Below are 20,787 nucleotides of genomic sequence, written 5' to 3' on the forward strand. Positions count from 1 at the left end.
TTATTAACCATACACAAAAATAAAAGAAACAATTCATTTAAAATGTGAAAAAAGTGACAACAATCCATTCAAAACGAAAAATAGTTAGAATGACTTAAATTACTAAACTTTCAATCACTAAATTTACTATCAATAAAGCTTTAAAATTCACTATATTGGCCTAGAAGGAAGAGACAATAACATTTTCAGTCCCACAAAGAATTGACATAGACACTCATATACATGAAATCAATAAGATAAATGTTTCATCTTGGGCATTTTTGCTTTCAATAAGTAAATTATAAAGAAATTTTAATGAAAATATGTATAAGATCTTTAAAATTGTTTATAAAAACAATATATTAAGTATGCATATTAATAAAATATATGTATATAATTCATCGGTTCGGTTCGGTTATTTCTTCGGTTTTTTTCGAATAAAATCATAACCAAATCAAATACTATCGGTTTTCAAAAATCTAAAACCAAACCAAATCAAACCCAAATAAAATCAGTTTTATTTTATCGGTTTGGATCGGTTTTTATCCAAACCGTGAACACCCCTAATCATAAGGTTATATTGAATTTTTAAGGAAAAAAAGTCTGAAATATATCCGAATTTTGACCGAAATTGCTATAACAATACCGAACTTTGGAAAAGACCTTTTACCCCTGCACTATTTAATAGTGTATTTTAAAGGTATATATGTGCCCACGTGGACATCATAAATATTGTATAATTATAAATAGTAATGTGTCCACGTGTGCACATATATATCTTTATAATACACTATTAAATAGTGCAGGGGTAAAAGGTCCTTCATAAAGTTTGGTATTGTAACAGCAATTTCGACCAAAGTTGGAATATTTTTCAGACCCTTTTCCCAATTTTTAAAATTAAAAATATATTAATTAATAAACATATGTTTTTAACTAATATTATAAAAAATAATTTATTTATATTTTTCAATTTAATATATTTTAATTAAATTAATCATAAAGACTAAAATTCATAATTTCTATGAACATCACGAAACACATGTTTCACAAAAATTTAATATTATAAATATAATGTCATAAAATTATAAAACTTTTGACAAAAATAATCTATCCAATCTAACTTAAAAAAAAGCTTGCAATGTAGTCGAGTCAATACTCCTACAACAAATGAAATTAAAAATATAACATAAGTTCTAAATACATTTTTAAAATACTAACAATCATGATTATTTTAGTAAACTATACACTTTATATGAATATATGTAAAAATGATTGGAGTGAGCATTTACCATATTACCCTATATTTTGGTGTGGGGCGTGGCGATGGAAGGCAGTGAGTTCCGCTCACGTACAAGTTTTTGCCATGCAACCTTATTGAGCCTTTTCCCAATTTCTCAAACAGAAAATAAAGTGGGGAGAAAGGAAAAATTATCTTCCCTATTTCCCTTTTTTTCTTTTTTCTTTCCCTCTGAAAATTATTCACAATTTTACATTAATTAATTTTATATTTCCCTTTCTAATTTTGTATAGATTGACGTAACAATGGGTGAAGGAGCCTCATCTTCTTCAAAGAAATCCAGGAAACCAGATTGTATATTCTTTTTCTTTCATTTTTTTTATCTTTGTGTATTCAATGATCAATTTTTATTTTAAAGTTTTATGGTTTTCAAGATTCAATTTTTATTGGTAGAAAAACAAGAACAGGGCATGCTCCTTTGTATTTTCGTTAGAATAGAGATCTGAGTTATTTAGAAAATTCAATTTAGGGATCGGGTATTTACGTTGTTTTATTAATATGAACCCTATTTAGTTAACCATAGAATTAATTACATTGTAACAAATGCACTGCAAAATTGTTAATGAAGTGTAATTCTTTTGATTTTTGGTTAAATGGGTGTAATCAACATACTTAAAGGGCTCTAAATTAGTGAAAGAAACCCTCGGGTTTTGTTTTGTCTTTACATTATGATCTGGCTTAGTTCTTGTCTGAATGTTTATTCTTGTGTGCATTGAATCTTTGATGATTCTGGTGGGTGTGTGAACTAATTCAACACATTGGAAGTTGAAAAGAAAAAGAACCTATATATAAGGTGTAAGGTTCTCTTAATGGGGTGAACCGTGCCCAAAGCGGACAATATCACACCATGTAAGAGTATTTTGGCACAACAGATTCATAGCCATGATGCTACTTTCAATTCTTGTTGAACTTAACTACAAGTCCTTTCATGACTTTTATACTCCTTTTTGCAATTTGAGTGATGTGTATTTGTATATGCCTGCTTAAAAGACTTAGATTTCACTGTTTTTATGTATTTTTAGTTTTATTCACAGAAACTAAACTAATTTAGATGGCATATATTTGTGTTGTAGATTCAAGGTTTACCCAACAAGAGCTGCCCGCTTGCAAGCCAATTTTAACTCCACAATGGGTATGCATGCATTCACAGAATCATTTGACATAACTTCTTTTGACAAAACCTCCTTTAAGTCTTTACTGTAATGGCTTGTTGAATATATTTCTCATTTTATGCATTCAGGTTGTCACGGTGTTTATCTTCCTTGGCATCGTCTTCATTCCTATAGGCCTTGCCTCATTGTCTGCATCAGAAAAAGTACTCAAATAGCCATCACTTTATGTTTTTTGGGAGTTTGTTTTTAGCCGTCAAATGGTATTTGACATGAAATATCTTTCATTTGTATGCAGGTAGTGGAAATTGTACATCGTTATGATGAGCATTGCGCTCCTACAAATTATACACAACCAGACCTTGCATATCATGATAGGATTGCATTTATCAGAAATAATAAGTCAAACAAGACCTGTATCAGGACCTTGACAGTTAGTTCCGTGTTCCAGATACATTGGTGTTTTCTTTTCTTTGTTCCAAAATTTTAACATTGCGTTGCCTAATCCTTATGAATTTATTTGCTGAATGTTTTTAGGTTCCTAAGAAAATGAAGCATCCTATCTATGTTTATTATCAGCTCAATAACTTCTACCAGAATCATCGTCGGTATGTCCAATTTGATTCAAGTTAAAGCTCCGTTATATGTTATGAGTATAAAAATGAACCGATGTTTTAAACTCATAAAAAGACAATTTGTGTGTGTAGTTGAAGAGAATAACTCTTCTGATGCAATTGAAGTATGTTCTTTTGTCTGAGTTGTGGTATTATGTTGTCCCAGATGACTGTTCCCTTCAACCCCAAGAAGAAGCACAAACAAACTGACTAAAGAGACAAAAAGAAATGCACAGTGTGAACTTTTAATAGACTAAGATATATTGTGATTTAAGCTAGGAAGATTTATTGGTATACTAGTCATTGGGGCACAGGCTTCTTGTGCTGTATTTATTCATCAATAAGCATAAAAGTAAGAACACGCATAAAGTTGAATTTATCAATAAAAATGAAATGGGAAACAGATAACAAATCAAGAAGTTAAAGATGACTTCTTTTTATAAAATTGAGGAAGTTATGGAAAAGTCACTAAATATGTAACTAACTGAAGGATTAAAACTTTTAAGTCATTATTGAGGAGAATTTAGATCTTTAGCAATGGCAAATTTTGTTAGGCATGCTGATAGACACCAAATAAAAAGAAGTTTAGAACATACTCTTTCTTAATATGTTGATGTATAATAATAGAGTTGAAAATAAATTGATATGCGGATAACAGGAACTGGATGAAGTTTATCAGCTTTAATTTTGTCCAGTTCCTAGTTTTTGTTTCTGCCAATGAATTATTTCTAGTAGTACGTCTGCTCAGGAAGGAATAAGTTTTCTATTTTCCTTCCGGGTGTCTAACAGATATCCTGGCCAATGAGGCACCGGGACAATAATGTTAATATAGAAATTCCGTTCATCGTCTCACAATTCTGAAATTTAATGATACATATCTGGCCTGACTGTGAAAGAGATCATGCAAGTTGCCTATTTTTGCTTTTCTTACTCTGTAGTAGTGTTTTACAAGAGATAGACTCTTGCATCGAGAGTGGACATGCTTGAAGGAGAATCACTTCATTTTTTTCCGGTAAATGATACTCACTTAAATGGTATTGAAAGCTTCCTATGTTTTCACAGATACGTAAAAAGCAGAAATGATGAGCAATTGCGCGACCCAAATTTTAAGGGCGACTTAAAAAAGACTTGTGCTCCTGAAGACATGAATGGAAATGAACCTGTGATTCCCTGTGGGCTAATCGCTTGGAGTTTGTTCAATGATACATATGGTTTTTCAATTAAGGACAAAGGTTTACCAATCAATAGGAAGAATATTTCATGGCCAAGTGATAAAAAGCACAAATTTGGATCAAAAGTTTTCCCAAAAAATTTTCAGAAAGGAAGTTTAATTGGGGGTGGAGCACTTAATGAGAGCATACCTGTTAGTGCAGACTTTTGCCCTCTTTTTCATCTTATTATCATTATTCCTTTTCCACATTTTTATCGTTATCTTAACTATTTTGGGTATTTTACATGCAGATGAGTGAGCAAGAGGATCTTCAGGTTTGGTTGCGAACTGCGGCATTACCAGTATTCAGAAAGTTATATGGGAAGATAGAGCATGATCTTGAAGCTAATGAGAACATTACAGTAGTAATACAAAACAATTACAACACATATACATTTGAGGGTAAAAAGTCTTTGGTTCTTTCAACCACTACATGGATTGGTGGAAAGAATAAGTTCCTAGGCATCGCATACTTGACAGTTGGTGGAATTTGCTTATTCGTGGCAATAATTTTCATACTTATGTATGTCATCAAACCAAGGTAAGAACGCACCCAATACTGTCTTCCCTTTTTGATTCCTTAATCCTACTATATTTATATCTGCAGCAAACCATTTACTTTTTTCTCTTTTTTTTTACTAGTTAAGAAAACCAAAGTTGGCTTCTAGGAATAGATTTGCTGGATAACATGCTTATAGTTTCAATTGTTTGAAGTGCTATAAAAGAAAAAAGAACTCTATGTTGCATTTAAGAATCGACATGAGCTCATGAAGGATTAAAACTTAAACTCTGTAAATCTCATTTTCATCATATCTTGATAATCATTTATCACACCAGGAGCATGCATGGTGTTTTCCAGATGAGATTTGGGATAATGTAAATTATATTGCATTTAAATTGAGAATCTCAAGGAAACAATACGTTATGGTCTTGCTTTTCAGGTCCTCCCGATTTCCTGCTATGTATTTTAATTTTCATCCTTTTAAGGAAAGTTGTTATTACCAGGACAATCGAGTCAAATAACTACTGAATTTGGATTTTCTTCAGCAGCTGATACAACAAGATAATAGCTAAATTCCTTTTCATATGGCCTATTTGTTTTGGAAATATATAGTTAATAAAAGCAAGAGAAACTGTTTTTGTTTGAAGATATCAACAGAAAATGAAATGATCATGTGAATAGATGGGGGAATGAAAAGTTGGAGGCTGTTATTTTCAGTTTATGAACTTAGTTGAAATTTGACCATTATACCATTGATGTTTATTGTGACATTGTGACCGTGCAGGCCATTCGGTGATCCAGCCTATCTGTCATGGAACTTGAATCCTTCAGGGAACTGATGATGTCTGCATTATCATCCGTCATGCTCTTCTCTCCAAATTTTTCCTGCAGAAGAGTTTTAGCTGGTTTAGTTGTTAACGCTAACTATATTCGATACTTGTAAGCTAAGTCCTGGACCAGTGACAGCATCTTGTGATTTAGGCATTCAACACTATTGTCATTTCACTATACATATCATGTTAACCATCAAAACCTCTGCTTTGCAGCTTCACTCTTTGATTAATTCCTTTATTGTGGTAAGACAATCTTTCTAGACCACTGAATTGTACCAAAACAGAATGCTTGTTGTATACCTTTTTTTTTATTTTTATGTACTGATCAGAATAGGACTGAACACTGAAATTCATTGTTATATTTGAGCAGACTACACTTGTTTTAATTAGAAAAAAGATACCTTGTGATTACACTCTGAATTATTAGGCTGAGTAAAGATGTCTATCCTAATCTTAAAATCTAGAAAATAGATGGACATATCAAATTGTGAAGAAAAAGTTGGTAGAATTGAAGCACAAAAATATCAATATATTGTTTTTGTATTGCTTAGGATCCAACTCTTTAAAAGTGTATTAAAAGTTAAAACGACACATATAGACAACAAATGTAATACATTAACTTATTGAAAAGCTCCACTCGAGTCCTAAAGTACTATGCTCATTATATTGCCCAATGAATAAAAAAAAATAATACCAAGTCTCTATAAAATTAGAGTATTGATTAGATATTGAAAAAAGAACAAATACAATCTATATCAAGATCTTACATCAGCTGTGTCAATTTTCAGGGGGGATTAATTAAGTTAAGCTTTCCCTTAATAACAATTAATTGTGGTTAGCATTACAACAAGTTAATCTATAGCAAACAAAAGCAAATTAAAGAAGAAAAAATGTAAAGATTTCTTGATTGGTTCTTCTTGTCTTGTTTCTTTAAGCATTCCCCAAAATAGTCCAAAATGCATGTAAAGGTGCAATCAATTCTACCAAAGTGTTGACTCTCATAACTACTCCTGATAGAGTTTTCCTTGAAAATGCCATAAATGTATCAAGAAATGTAGCATTTTTTGTTATTTTCCTTATAGGAAACTCATGCATTGTGACCATGTCTCTATGGATTGTCACTGTTTTTGAAGGTGCCACTTGATGATAGAATGTATTGGCTACTTGTCTTGTGGCAATAAACATTCCTTGGTTCACTTCTATTTTCTCATAAACTTCAAAGCTTGGTGAACTTGAAAAACCATCAGTCTCTTCATCATCCAAGAAGTTGTCATCATTACCAAATCCTAATGAGAAATTGTTTGCTTCTGTTTCATTCATGTTGTTTTGCTGACCACTTGCTTCTCCTGAAATTAATTAGTAAATATTGATTAACATAAAAAAACAAGAAAAAAGTTACTCTCTCTGTCCAATTTTATATGATGTTGTTTGACTTGGTACGTACAAAATTTAAGAAATAATAAAAACAGACTTTTAAAACTTGTAGAATAACTATACAAAATATGAGAATAAGAAACACTTGTGCATGTATATATTCTGAAAATACCTTGGAGTTGATCTTGTTCCTCTTTATGGGGACCTGAAATATTTTCTATTGGGACAGTCTTGTAGTCCTCAAGAAAGGTCTGTCAAGTACAACATAAAGCAAATTAATTACTTATCCTAGAAATAATGCAAAATAAGAATAATACTTTTGTATCCTAGATGACACATTTTTCTTTTTTAATTACCTTGTTTCAAGAAAAATGTCCCATTTTTATAATTAAAATGATTTATAGACACACAAATAGTCAAAAAAAGTTTTACACCATAAATATATTTCAAAAATATTCTTTTCTTTGGTAAATTTTGTGTCAAACCAAATGGTGTTAGATAAATTGAGACGGAGGAATAAGTAATATATAGAATTGATTGCATAGATTAGTGGCATTACCTTGTCATCCTTTTGTGACATACCTACCCATCTTAATCTTTCAACCATAGTCTCAGATTTGAAATCCTCATCAAAATCAACAATTGGTATGGAATTATTTTGATCATCATCTTCCTTTAATTGGTCCATAAAATTGAAGGAATTACCCAAGTCATGATTGTTATTATGAGGAAGAAAAGAGAAGTCATCTCCATAATTAATATTATTATAATTTCCATCCCATGAATATTCTTGATTTGTAAGGTCATGTGAAGCTTGGGCTACTGAGAGTATTTCTTGTACAATGTCAGTTTGATTTGTTGTGCTCTGATGATACATAACATCATTTGATTGAGACATCACATATCCTACTTGGGGAAAATCTTGCACTTCCAATGGAGGCAACGCAAATCTATGCTGCAACCTTGCACACTCTAATGCTATATCAACCTTCAAATACAACAAAAAATAATAAAATAAAATATGAGAAATAAATAAAGTGATATATAAAAAGACAGCTCGATGCACTAAGCTCAATTCTCGACCAATCAAACATGTACACATTAAAAAACATTTTTGTCAAAATTATATTTCCTACATATCAAACACATGCATGATATATATAAAGACAGTTCGATGCACTAAGGCTCTCGTTACGCAGAAGTTTCAAGAAAAGGATTACCTTAGATGGATGATTATATGGAAAAGGTCCATTAGTGGGAAATGATGGATTGTTATTGAAAGTGAAATTAGCTTCATCTGACAAGTATTGCATCCATTTATTATCATCATTGCTTGGAGCAGGTGCAACATTCATTAATGGTGAACCATGAAGAAGCATGGATGATGATGAAGTTGTTGTAGGCATCATTCCATAATCAGAATCTTCACCTCTTCCTTCAGTATACAATTGATCATTAATGCTACAACCTGATCGATCACTACCATAATGATCTCCAATTTTTGGAACATTCAAACTCTTCTTGAATACACGACAAAGTGCATAAGCATCCTGCAATATATCGCTCTCTTTCAGATGACCTGATAATGTAAAATATCTTTTACAATACTCCTATTAGTATATAAAAATTTTGACTTCTACACATACGCTATTAGTAATGATGAAAAATCTTAGATGTGATATTTTAGACTTTCTTGTATATTGTATTTCTGACTCTACCACTGCTATCAAATCACATCAAAGAAAATGAGACATGTGTATAATAAAGTAACAACATCTTTTGATAGATTAAATTACATTAACAGTATAAAAGTTCTGAAGTTATAAGCGTGCATATAAGTTAAATTCATATTATGTATGTATCTGTACGTACCTGGAGGCCGTTAGCAACTTCACATTCTCTTTCTTCCAAACGATATTCATGCATAACCCAACCGGTTCGAGTTCCATGAGGTGCTCTTCCTCTGTAATATACAAGAGTTTTCTTCATTCCAATTGGCCTCATCTGTGAATTTACTTTCCGGTCCTTACCGGTTGCCTTCCAGTACCCAGCTTTCGTTGCACGATTAGTCCTTGTTCCATTAGGGTATTTACGATCACGAGGACTGAAGAAGTACCATTCCATATCTTTACTAGGCAATAGGGACTTATCTGTAAAGCGGATTAGGATTAAAATTAATTATGATATGAGAGGGTTTAAAAAGGCAATAAAGAGGTGGAACTCATGATTTCCATTATGCAATGATTATTAAAGTTTGTTTTATAAGACTTTTTTCATTTTTAGGGACCAGACAGACAACTAATAACTTCCTTTAAAGCAATTGGAACATGCATGAAATGATCATACAATTTTAGAAATTTTGTTATACCTGTAAATTAAAGCATATGATCTTTGAATAATTAAAGTGCGTTCAAAGTATATATTCAGACTCACAACATGTTAGTACGTTTAACAGAGTCGTTAAAACTTCTAGCGACATTTTATATAGAATGTTAGTTATAGATACTCATTGTTACTACTGCTGCTAAATATATATAATATAGCAACAATTATATTATATTATTATTGTCAAATAATTGCTGTTAAATCCTTTATTTGTTGCAGTGAAAGCTTGTTTTATAAGACTTTGCATTTTTACCCGAACAGTCTCTAAATTTATGTATCAAATTAAAGTTTAAAAAAAGAGAGGAGGAAATAGTATTATTATGTCTTTGTTACTTATATACCTTTCTTGATAATTACTTTGGAATATATGAAGCTAGCTATAGCTAGGTATTGTTTTTATTTCACAAAACAATTATACATCCCATGATATGATAATTATTTGAAGAAACCCATGATTTTTATAATTATATATAAAATGATATAACAAGAATGGAAATCATGTATATACCTGGTAAATCCCATGGCTCACATTTGTAAAGATCAACTTCAGGAATGACTTCGAGTTCAATTTTCCTTCCATTGATCTTTCTTTTCAAATAATAAGCAACAAGTTCTTCATCTGTTGGATGAAACCTGAATCCCGGAGGCAATGAAACTGGTGCCATATATCTACTTCTCCTTTGGAACTTCAATCTTTTTCTTCCTTCTTGAGAGAGAGAGAAGAAAATTATGAAGTTTTGATAACAAGACAAAAAGCAAATGAAAGCTCTCTTGCCTACTTTTGTCTTTTAAATTTCTTCTCACTTTAATAAATCTTTCTTCTCAAGCTCTTCTATTTTTTTTCTCTCTAAACAACTTGGTCTAATTTGTATACAATACATAGGGCAAGATATATAGAGTATTTTTTAATTTTCTAGCAAAATTCTATGCTTGGAAGTTGTCCTTTCTTGGAATCTGAGCTTTCTTGTACACGTGGTGGTATCTGATTTGTTGCATTACCGACCCTATATCTATATATTTATAAAAAATTGGGAAATATATAATTATTTGTTTAGTTTAGAAGGAAAGAGGGGAAGAGGATCTATGTCCCTCTACAACTACGTTAACGAGAAACTGTCTGAATGGAAACGAATTGGCGGCTTTTCTTAACTGTCAATCTCCCATAAATGTTCCTTTCACATGCCAACTACATGCAACAATTGATCTATCACGGAAAATGAAAATTTAGATAGTCAATCAACTCAATTATTAAGATTTTCTTCTCTTTCGAATATGATATTTTGTCCCCCGCTGCTTCTTTTCTTTTTTCAGTTAACTATATATTTCTCACAAAGCATATATAATTTCTGAAAAAAAGTTCTCTAATTAATGAAAATTGTGGACATTTAAATTTGAGAGAAGTATTAAAAGCATCTCTAAATTTGGTCTGATTAGTTTCATTTCCGTATTATTGACCGCCTTAAAAATAGTCTGTCACTTGACTAATTGAACTTAAATACACCCTGATCTTGCAACATGAATGAAATACACCCCTAAATTCTCATCAAATTTAGGGATATTTTTAACACTTCTCTCAACTTTTTATTAAAAGTCCCATGCTCCTACAAGAGTTTGACACCACTTATTTTATCATATGATAGATTAGGGGCTATATCGGGGGAGTATCTAAATTTTATTAATCAATCAGAAGGATGCTCTTAAGACTATCAATAGTTACAAAAAAATTATGTCAAATTCAAAAGTGTTTTTAATACTTCCCCCTCTAATTTTTTTTTACACTTTATAATAAGGGGTGTCGTGATGGGTCCTACTTTAGGAACGTGAAGATCCGACGTGGCAAAGTGGGGGAGCAAGGATCATTTGGCAGCTTTTGTCGTTGTCATTGTCCTTTGTCTATTATAGTCCATACCAAAATTCCCTCTCTCTATTGTCTCTATCATGTGTGCTTTTCCTTTTGATCAATCTATCTTTTGGTGCTTTTCCCCTTTTTAGGGTTTAATCTTCTTTCTTCTCATATAATACCCTATTTTTATATTATAATATTCAAATCTATCTTCTCTTTATGTTCCTCTTCCCTTCCTACAAGAGATCATGGAAGAGAATCTACCCAAGTGGTCCCCTTCAAGCTACTCTTCAAGATTCACTAAATTGCTAATCAATACTTCTTTCTTTTTCCTTTGATAGCCATGTTAGAATTCGATTAAATTTGAATTTTGTATTTTATAGGGTCTAATTTTCGAGGGGGAGGGGGCACTCCCACTAAGAAATTTTTTCATTTCATGGATTTAAACTTTAGATATATGGTTAAGAATAATGACATAATTCCATTGATGCTTGATACACATGATATTTGATATTGGACAACTACTATATTTGATGTTTGAGGTGTGTGTGCGCATAAATTCATTGGATACATCACATATATGTACATATTAGCAGAGGCGTGTCTAAGGGGGGTCACCAGGTTCACATGAACCCATGATCCCCTCCCGAGATCATATATATTAGTGTTATATTTTTGGCCTTTTCTAAAAAAAAATGAAATATAGATGTGTGAACCCACACTTGAAGTATCACATAATGCGATTATGACTAGGTGCACCTCTCTCTGCGAGGTTAGAAATTTGAATTTTATATTTATCTTATTTTATTTTTCTTTCTAAAATTAGGTTACACTTCTCTAAGTGGTAACTGCTATATATATATATATATAAGAATTAATTTTAGACCTATAATTTAAAAACTTTAACGGTTTTCAGTAGTAAAATCCTAAATGTCGAACCGATCAAATTTATATCATATATCAACATTTTTATAACAGTGCACCTATCATCTCAAAATCCTAGATACGCCTCTACATATTAGATACTCGATATACAAACATATGAAATTGTGAAATTTAGAGATATTGTGAAACACATATACATGGAGGAAGAGGAATGAGAGAGGGATAGAGGAGAGCATAAGGGGGGAGAGGTGAGCGAGAGAGACATGTATCTTAGATATATGGTAAATATCTCATTCTTTAGATATATTTTTTCACTCATGGAACAATACTAATATAAGGCATTTTTCATGTTCATTCTAGTTGTAGATAATTGATTTGGTCTTTCGTTTGTATTTTGAATATGAAAAAAATTATGGTACGGAGATATATGAGATTTGGTTTTCTATCGTAATGACTAACCTCTTCCCATTAACTCTAGGAAGACCATTGATAATTAACATGATCCTTGTCTCGTCTTCTAAAGTTCGATTCTTTCTTTCCCCAATCCAATTTTATTGAGTTTGGGGTGTGTCTGTCTAGTTCGAGTTTGTAAGTTGTTGTTCAAGTTGTTACTTATTTTACTACTATCATTCTTATTAGACTCTACAAAGATAAATTGCTCTGATACCAATTGTTGGAATACTGACCCCCAGATTTGCCTAAGGAAGAAGTATATTCTATATGTTCATTTGCAGATTACAGCAATTACGTTATGTAAATCAAATAAAGTGAAGGTTTAATGGACATTACTACGCATGTTGGAAGGCGAGAATGAATGATTTTATACAAGCTCATGACTATGAATTATGAATGAGAGTTATTGATGGTCCTCTTATTCCTATGATGAAAGATGATGAAGGGAAAGTCATTTCTAAGCCCAAGACTCAATATGGAGAAGTAGATTATAGAATGTTCGCAAAGAATGCTAAAACTAAGTGTATCCTTTATGTGGACTTGGACCTGACGAGTTCAATCGCATCTCTAGTTGTACTACAACATAATAAATTTGGGACACACTAGTCAATGTACATGAAGGAACTCCCCAAGTAAGAAAATTTAGAATTGCTAGACTATCATCTGAATATGAAGCATTTAAGATGGAGAGTGGTGAATCACTTCAAGATATGATTACTAGATTCACTACTATTATGAATGAGCTGGTGTCTTTGGGAAAAATATATACTACTGAGGAACAGGTGGATAAAGTGTTAAGGACTCTACCTAAGTCGTGGGAGATCAAGGTCACTGCAATTAGAGAAGCAAAGGATTTGACAACCATGAGCTTGGATGAACTTGTAGGAAATCTAAAGACTTACGAGATGAATGTTGATAACACAAAGACATAATTTTTTCTTTCAAGGCAACTGAGAGTGATGAATTTGATTTGGATGATGAGGACATAGCCGTGATTAACAAAAAATTCAGAAAGCTCCTCAAGAAAGGTGAAAACTATGAGAAAAAATTGCCCCCGAGCAAAGAAAAAGAATCTGACATTGCTATGTATGATGCTTGAGAAACAGGTTCAGACAACTTAATTGCTTTGATGGCCATGAAAGACTCTGAACCAGACTCTCAATCGGACATTGAGAAAAGGGAGGTAAGTCTTTTTGACCTTAAAAATAAACTAAAATATTTTTCAAAGAAAAAATTATCTTCCCTTATTCTAACTCTCATAGATAATTTTCAAGAGTTGAATAAAAATAGAGATCAGTTATTGACTTCCTTGACCAGTTTAAAATTTGAATATATTGATCTTGAAAAAATTAATTCTGATCTCAAGAAAGAAAATGAATTCCTAAAGGAACAGGTACAACAACTTGATTCCTGCACTTTGACTTTCAAATCTGAAATTTTGAAACAAAGTGTTACTGGAAATGGGAAAGAAAAAAATAGTGGTGACCAAATCAGATGTGACCAAGATCTAAAGTGGTTAAACGATGAACTATTTTCGGAAAGAGAAAAATCTAGAAGGATAAATCTTGACCTGGCTAGAACTAAGTATGAGCTTGAGAGGGCAAACAAATGGACTTAGTCCTCAATGATTGTAACTCAGCTCAATAATAGAACACATAAAATTAAAGCTGGAATAGGTTTTGTTAAAGAAGTCCCTAATAAAACCTCTTATTTGTGCACACATTGTGGTAGTATTGGTCACTTAAGGGGTACCTGTCCAATAGTTATAACTCACATGAATAAAAACTTCAAAGCTGCCTCAAATAGAAAAATCAACCTTGTTAAAAAAAGGAATCATGTCAAAGAAACAGGTTGGGGAAAAAGAAAAAATCTAAAAATATTTTACCAATATGGATTAATAGAGATCTCATTCATTCTTTTTATCAATACAAAGAATCCAAGCTAGTCTGAGTTCCTAAATCTAACCTTTGAATTTGCAGAAAAAGTTAAAGGAAGCAAGCAACATTCATACATGAACACCTATTGCTCCAGACACATGATTGAAACTAGAAGAAATTCCTCTCACCTGCAGAAGAAAAGGATTGAATAGTAGTTTTGGCGGTGAAAATTCTGTTTGGTAAAATCAAAGAAGTTGGAAAAATAGGAGAAATAAGCTTGCATGATAATGATGAGTTGTCAAGAATCTTTGAATAAATTATGAAGAAACATGTGAAAGAAACAGGTCCAACCTATGCAGTATCTCACAATTACAAACATGAAAAGTCTTATGAGGCGCACTCAGATGATCATAGTATGGAAATTATGAGTCCATCAACTAAGAAGGGTGATCAACCTAGACAAACACTTTTAAAGGAACATGTTGGAACTTGGGGATGATTAAAATCACATGAGTATCCCTCAGTGGCTAATGAACATTGTGCATATTGTCTTCTAATCTTGAATTTTATGCTCAGTCTTGTACATTTAGTTGTATGTCTCTCTACCACTTTTAAAGTCAAGCTACTCATGAACTATAACATTGTATTTGCATCTATCATACGAGAGAGGCTTAGTAAAATTGGAGCAAAATTCAGCATTATCTAGAGATCTAAGGTATGTGTATTACGGTTATTCATAATTAAATATAAAATCAATGCACATGTACTTGTTCTTTCCACTTGTCCCAAAAGATATATTCATGTCCTATGCTCAAATTTTGGCGTTCTCTAAAGAGAATCTAATCACACTTTCTTGTGATAAAATATAACCAGATCTCTACCCAAGATAAAACCCTTCATCTCAAAGGACTCTCAATACTACTAAACAAATATCTTATTAAAAGCCTATTTAAAGCCTTATCCCAGTGTGATGGTCTATCTGATGTTATGGTTGAGATGACTTCGGTGGATGACACCTCTACTTTGGTGTCTTATAAAATAGAGGTTGTGTTGTAGAAAGTAGGTAGTGCTGGTTCTTAGGGGGAATCTATATTGGGTGTGTCTAAAATTATTGAGAAATTTTTGGAGGATGTACCTTGTGAGGGGGAATATGTTGGGGACCCTACAATTGAACAAAGTTCAGTTGTTAGGCTCAACTTGGGTGCATCTAGTGAGGGGGAATCAATGAGGGACCCCTCTGTCGAACCTAGTTCATCTATTGTGATCCATATAAACTGAGATTTAGGATTGATGTAAAAAATTATTATAGTTGGTGTTGCACCTGATAGTATCACGTCTAGGGAACAGATTGGGAGAACATGTTTCTCTACAAATGATGCTGGAAAAAAATTGTTCCTGACTCTATTGAAATTAGAGTTGTGAACTTTGGGAAGCGGACAGTGCTCTTAGGCAAGGTGATTATTGATTTTGGGGGTTAGAGATTAGTGAACTATTGTTTCTTCGGAGCGCATATGATTGATTGAACCAATTCCTTAAAGGTGATACAAAATGAAAAAAATAAGCTGAAATTGAAGTCATATGTGTCACTCACCAGAATGCCATGGACCAACTGCATATGAACTATGATCTTGAACATGTAGGCCTGCTAAAGAAAAATAAAACACAAAGCTCAAGGCTGAGCTTGCGTAGACTAAGACTACCTTTGAAATTGAGAAGACTACTAATTTTGTTAATCCAAAAGATGTTTTTTGTGCTGCCGAAAAAATGACTTTTATTTACCCTCTCATGCCCGATCTTTTGCTATATTGCCTAGCCACTTTAGCCTTTGACCTTCCAATTTTTTCCTCATCACAAGTGCTTGATTCTATCTTTAATTTTGATTACATTTGTGGTGTATATGCTTTTTGATTAATGCTAATGTTGGGTTTGAGTTTCAGGTTCATGTCTATCTCCTATGTTTGTGCAAATGTTTTGCTATAGCTAACTGAGTTCTTGATTTTTAAGTGTTTGTGTAGGTGATAGCCCTAGTGGCCATGAGTATTGAATTTGCTTCTCTTAGTGTGGTGTATGCCTTCACGGTGTTTTATGATGTCAAAAGGGGGAAATGCATGCTTGTGTAATATTTATAACCCAATTGGTCTAACTTGATCCTCTAATGTGTTTGCTTTGTGTGTTGTGCTTTAAGAAACTGACATAACACAGATTGATCTATTCACACAAGAAGCAATGGTTTGTCATTATCAAAAAGGGGGAATTTGTTAGATCGAGAAAGATTTTGATAGTTGACAAATAGAGGAACAGATGAAAGGAACCGATTTCGCCGACATGTTCCTTTCAGACTGAATCCGACTGGAATAAGGAGAACGTCAACCACGCAAATTAGAAGTTATAAAGCGGTGAAAGAGTTGCTTTTTCTATAAGAAACAAGTGCTAAAAGGTTTCGTTTTATAAATAAATCCTTATGAAGTAGGAAGCATAAGCAAAGAAGGAAGTATAATGACGTGAATGTGGTTTCAAATCTGGAATGAAGTAGGAAGTATGATCAGATGAGGAAATCAAGTTCAAGTCAAATAAGGAGAACAAAGAAGATAGTCGAGTTCAACTTGAAGAAGGAAGACTGTGAGGAGTTCAAATCTATAAATAGGGCAATATTTTCGTCGTAGAAAATTGCGCACTTAAACAGAGAGTGACAAGCAGAATACAATCAAATAGAGGGAGTTCATATTTGAGTGATTTCTGATTACGAAGTGTAGCCAATGCAAGGAAACAAGAATTTAAGAACTGATTCATAGGCTTATGTTTTATAGTTCTTAAGTCAAGTTTGCTTGTATTGAGTTTTTATCGAGTTGTATCTTTAATTCTTTCTAGATCCAGTGAAGTATAAACTGGAGTAGGAATAGAGTCTTCAAGTTGGGGCAACTTAAAGACTTGGGAACATAAAACCTTGGGGGGTTTGTGTAGGAGTTTAGGAATTAGAGTTAGTTCTTAGGATTGCAAGAGTTGTAATCCGAATTCATAACTTGAAGTGGGGTCGACGATCTAGTTGGTTGTTGGCATCTAGAAATTAGAGTTTATAATTCCGTAGGTTACATAAGTTTGTAATCTTTTGTTGAGGCTCAGAGTTTAATGAAGTGGAGTTAAATCCTACAGAGGTGTAGGTCGTGGTTTTTTACCATTTATGAGCCGGAGTTTTCCGCGATTAAAATATTGTGTCATTACTTTATTTGCTCTACATAACGTAACTGTTGTAATCTGTAAAAGAACATATAGAATATACTTGTTTCTTAGGCAAATCTGGGGGTCAGTATTCCAACAATTCGTAATAAGAGGGAGTTTCTTCGGACATCCAAAAAGGTAAGTCTATAATTTTCCCTTCTCCCTTTGTTCTTTCTTTCTTTCTTTGCCGTGTGTTTTTCACCCCAGCAAGAAGACGCACGCATTGCATCTTGGCTCTTCCACATTATGTACTAGTGATTGTGTAGGTGTGAACTGTTAAGTTGAGTTATTAAAGTTAGTCCCTTGAATGATAAATTTATAATTTAAAATCACTCTTAGAAGTTCGTGAAGTTTTTGGTTGAACATCCTACTCAACATAGGTCGTAATTTTTACTCCTTTAATCAAGGAGATTTTCCATGATAAACTCGTGAATCATTTATGTTGCTATTTTGGGATAAGGGTCTGAAAAATATCTTAGCTTTGGTCGGATTTGTTGTTGCGATACTAAACTTTTATAAGGACCTATTACCTTCCTAGACTATTTAATACAATAATTTTTACCCCCTGAACTATTTAATAGTGTATTTTAAAGGTATATATGTGCCCACGTGGACACATTACTATTTATAATTTTGCATTATTTTTTATGTCCACGTGGGCAAATATATATGTTTAAAAATACGGTATTAAATAGTCTAGGGAGGTAATAGGTCCTCATGAAAGTTTAGTATCACAACAGCAAATCCGACCAAAGTTGAGGTATTTTTCAGAGTCTTAACCCTACTATTTTAGTTGCACAAAGGAACCTAGTTCTTTAAGTGGAGCAAATCTTGAACGTAATCAAGAGGATTGTTGAGATAGTTAGGTGCTATTTTATTTAAGATGGATTAGTAAAAAAATTACTCTTTGTTTGTTTCTACTTGTCCACTATACTAAAAATCTATTTTTACTTCATGTCATTTTTAGCATACTAAGATTGTTCTTTTTTATGTTTTACTCTTAACATTATTTATAACTTATTCTCTAAATCATTTCTCATGACCTAAGATTATATATCGGTTAATGTGGATTGATTTGGTCTTGGGTTGACTTTTTAAAGTTAAAATCAAACCAACCCAAGTATAATCAAAAAAATTTTCAATACCAAGCCAAGTCAAACCAAACCACTTGCCAATTTTTTTTCTCAATTTGCAATTTGATACAATTTTTTATTCGATATTATGCAACCCTAATCCTAGCATTCGAACCTTACTCTATCATGTCAAAAAGAATGAAGTTACACTATGATATTGTAGTCTATCGTTATCCATACTCATGTTGGTATCTCATCCCAATTATTCATATTTAATTCAAACAAAACTATTTTTTCCCTCTAAACATCTGAACTTTGTCTCATTGGAAATCTAAAGCAAAAGAAGGATTAAAAAAAAGAGTTGTAAGTTGTAACATAGTTTGAACATGAATATAAAGTGACGTGATGATATTCTCCAAGTTAATAATATATTCAAAATAATTAATACTACTTTAATTTCCTAATAATGTATTTAAAATAATTAATACTACTTTTATTTTCCCTTGCCAACTAGAAAAGATTTGCCTAAAGGATGTCTCCCCACATCTCTTCTTTTTTCTAGTCTGAATGCACACAATGGACGTCACAAGAACTTACAACCCCATAGAAGGTAACGAATAAACAAAAAAAATAATACTAATTTAAGAATTATGTTTAGATTTTTAATAAAAAGGCAAAAAAAGCATTCACTTGTTTCCTTCTAATCATCAAAGCATTTTGTGCTTTTCTTTTTTAAGGTATTTGAGTAGTATTATATTAATGATTTGCATAAACGAGGCGTATTAGGGATTAATAAAGATTAATTATTAAATTATCTCCCATGCATAAAGCTACATAGTATTACTTTATACAACTCATCTTAAAATGGGTAATAATCATTGAAAAAGAATATCTTTGACTGATTTAGGGTTTAATTTTGACGTATAATCAAGTTGATAAAGTGGATTTTTTATTTTTTTAATGATAATGGATAGGGTCTCTTCTTTTACACGCAGTCATTCTTCTTATTAAAAAAAATTATTATAAAGGAAATTTGACTAGATTTTGCATTGGAATGTAAAGGGGAATAATGTATTCTAGTTTCCATGAAATTAAAGTTGAGGAGGGGGGTGAAAAAATCAGCCTAAATCCATATAATTTGCTTAACTCGACCAAGTTTTAATTAAGGAAAAATTACCTAATTAAATATATATATTTATATCATATCTTAGAAATCTAATTTATACTTTAAATAGTTATAAATTTTCAGTTTATCAACATCATGGCTGGCAGAATGTCCCCTTGCGGGTTTGGTGATGTTTTCACTGGAGACGATAATCTCTGGCCAGATAGGGGGAGAGAGACGAAGGGGAGATTAGGAGGGGAGATAGTGGTCAAAATATGTATCTGATAAAATATACACATGTATCTAATTAAGAGTTCATGGACTTATATGATAAAGTGTACAAGTATCCGAGTTAAGATTGTATGTATCTATGAGAAAAGATTTTTGATGGTGAAAAATTAGGATAATTTTTTGAATTTTTCTAAGAAGAAATTTAGGGAAGAACGCATGAGTTGCTCCTAAATTGACATGTTTCAGTTACATTTCATATTTAGGTACACATAATTAGATGTATCTCTTAACATGTATTTGAGATACATGTATCAAGACACGCAGATACATGTATCTGGAGACCAAAATATGATAGCAATTGTAATATCAGAAACTCACGGAATGATAGGTAATTAGACACTAAACTAGTGAAATTTGTGTTTTTAATGGATTTGGGCTTAGAGTAATTTTAATGAAGAGAATTTGAGAAATAGCAAAGATAATAGACATAATTAAGGCTATATAGTTATAGTTTCGATAATTGTGCTTCATAGCTATAGTTTTGTTTGCTATGTACGTTGTGGTTTGTATATTTCGCTTGCAAATATACAAACAGAGTAAGTATATACAAATGGAGGCTGCAGTTTGTATATTTTACTTGCGAATATACAAATATGGTAAGTATATACAAAATCTGTTTTTTTTATACATTTAGGAATTTTTCAAAACTCCGTTTGTATATTTCACTTGTCAATATACAAACAGGGTAATTCATTATATTTTTTTCATAAATTGTATACAAAGAACTAGGGTAAGCATATA

At 32.1% G+C, this 20,787-nt stretch overlaps 2 protein-coding genes across 2 annotated transcripts; one reads left to right on the forward strand and one right to left on the reverse strand.

The window, feature by feature from the left end:
- Nucleotides 1-1,404: 1,404 nt before the first annotated feature.
- LOC102601398 (ALA-interacting subunit 5-like) lies at nucleotides 1,405-5,809 on the forward strand. The gene is made up of 8 exons (XM_006350398.2): nucleotides 1,405-1,570; nucleotides 2,350-2,408; nucleotides 2,517-2,591; nucleotides 2,684-2,818; nucleotides 2,923-2,993; nucleotides 4,062-4,362; nucleotides 4,461-4,750; nucleotides 5,496-5,809. The coding sequence occupies exons 1-8, from the start codon at nucleotides 1,522-1,524 to the stop codon at nucleotides 5,548-5,550; spliced, it is 1,035 nt and encodes a 344-aa protein (XP_006350460.1). The 5' UTR covers nucleotides 1,405-1,521; the 3' UTR covers nucleotides 5,551-5,809.
- Nucleotides 5,810-6,246: 437 nt separating this feature from the next.
- On the reverse strand, nucleotides 6,247-10,150 carry LOC102583210 (NAC domain-containing protein 86-like). The gene is made up of 6 exons (XM_015310097.1): nucleotides 9,812-10,150; nucleotides 8,791-9,068; nucleotides 8,139-8,468; nucleotides 7,478-7,906; nucleotides 7,091-7,169; nucleotides 6,247-6,890 (listed from the first exon to the last, which is right to left on the reverse strand). Exons 1-6 carry the CDS (start codon nucleotides 9,966-9,968, stop codon nucleotides 6,475-6,477), a joined length of 1,689 nt encoding a protein of 562 aa, XP_015165583.1. The 5' UTR covers nucleotides 9,969-10,150; the 3' UTR covers nucleotides 6,247-6,474.
- Nucleotides 10,151-20,787: the final 10,637 nt, after the last annotated feature.

This window comes from Solanum tuberosum, unplaced genomic scaffold, assembly GCF_000226075.1.
Source record: "Solanum tuberosum cultivar DM 1-3 516 R44 unplaced genomic scaffold, SolTub_3.0 scf00122, whole genome shotgun sequence".
NCBI lineage: Eukaryota > Viridiplantae > Streptophyta > Magnoliopsida > Solanales > Solanaceae > Solanum > Solanum tuberosum.

Bases quoted from the DNA above. Each gene is read 5' to 3' on its own strand.
- LOC102601398 (XM_006350398.2), top strand. From the start codon at position 1,522: ATGGGTGAAGGAGCCTCATCTTCTTCAAAGAAATCCAGGAAACCAGAT. The intron at 1,571-2,349 runs GTATATTCTTTT...TTTGTGTTGTAG, and splicing joins GAAATCCAGGAAACCAGATT to ATTCAAGGTTTACCCAACAA. The intron at 2,994-4,061 runs GTATGTCCAATT...ATGTTTTCACAG, and splicing joins TTCTACCAGAATCATCGTCG to ATACGTAAAAAGCAGAAATG.
- LOC102583210 (XM_015310097.1), bottom strand. From the start codon at position 9,968: ATGGCACCAGTTTCATTGCCTCCGGGATTCAGGTTTCATCCAACAGAT. The intron at 8,469-8,790 runs GTACGTACAGAT...GATATATTGCAG, and splicing joins AAGTTGCTAACGGCCTCCAG to GATGCTTATGCACTTTGTCG. The intron at 7,907-8,138 runs GTAATCCTTTTC...TTGTATTTGAAG, and splicing joins CATATAATCATCCATCTAAG to GTTGATATAGCATTAGAGTG.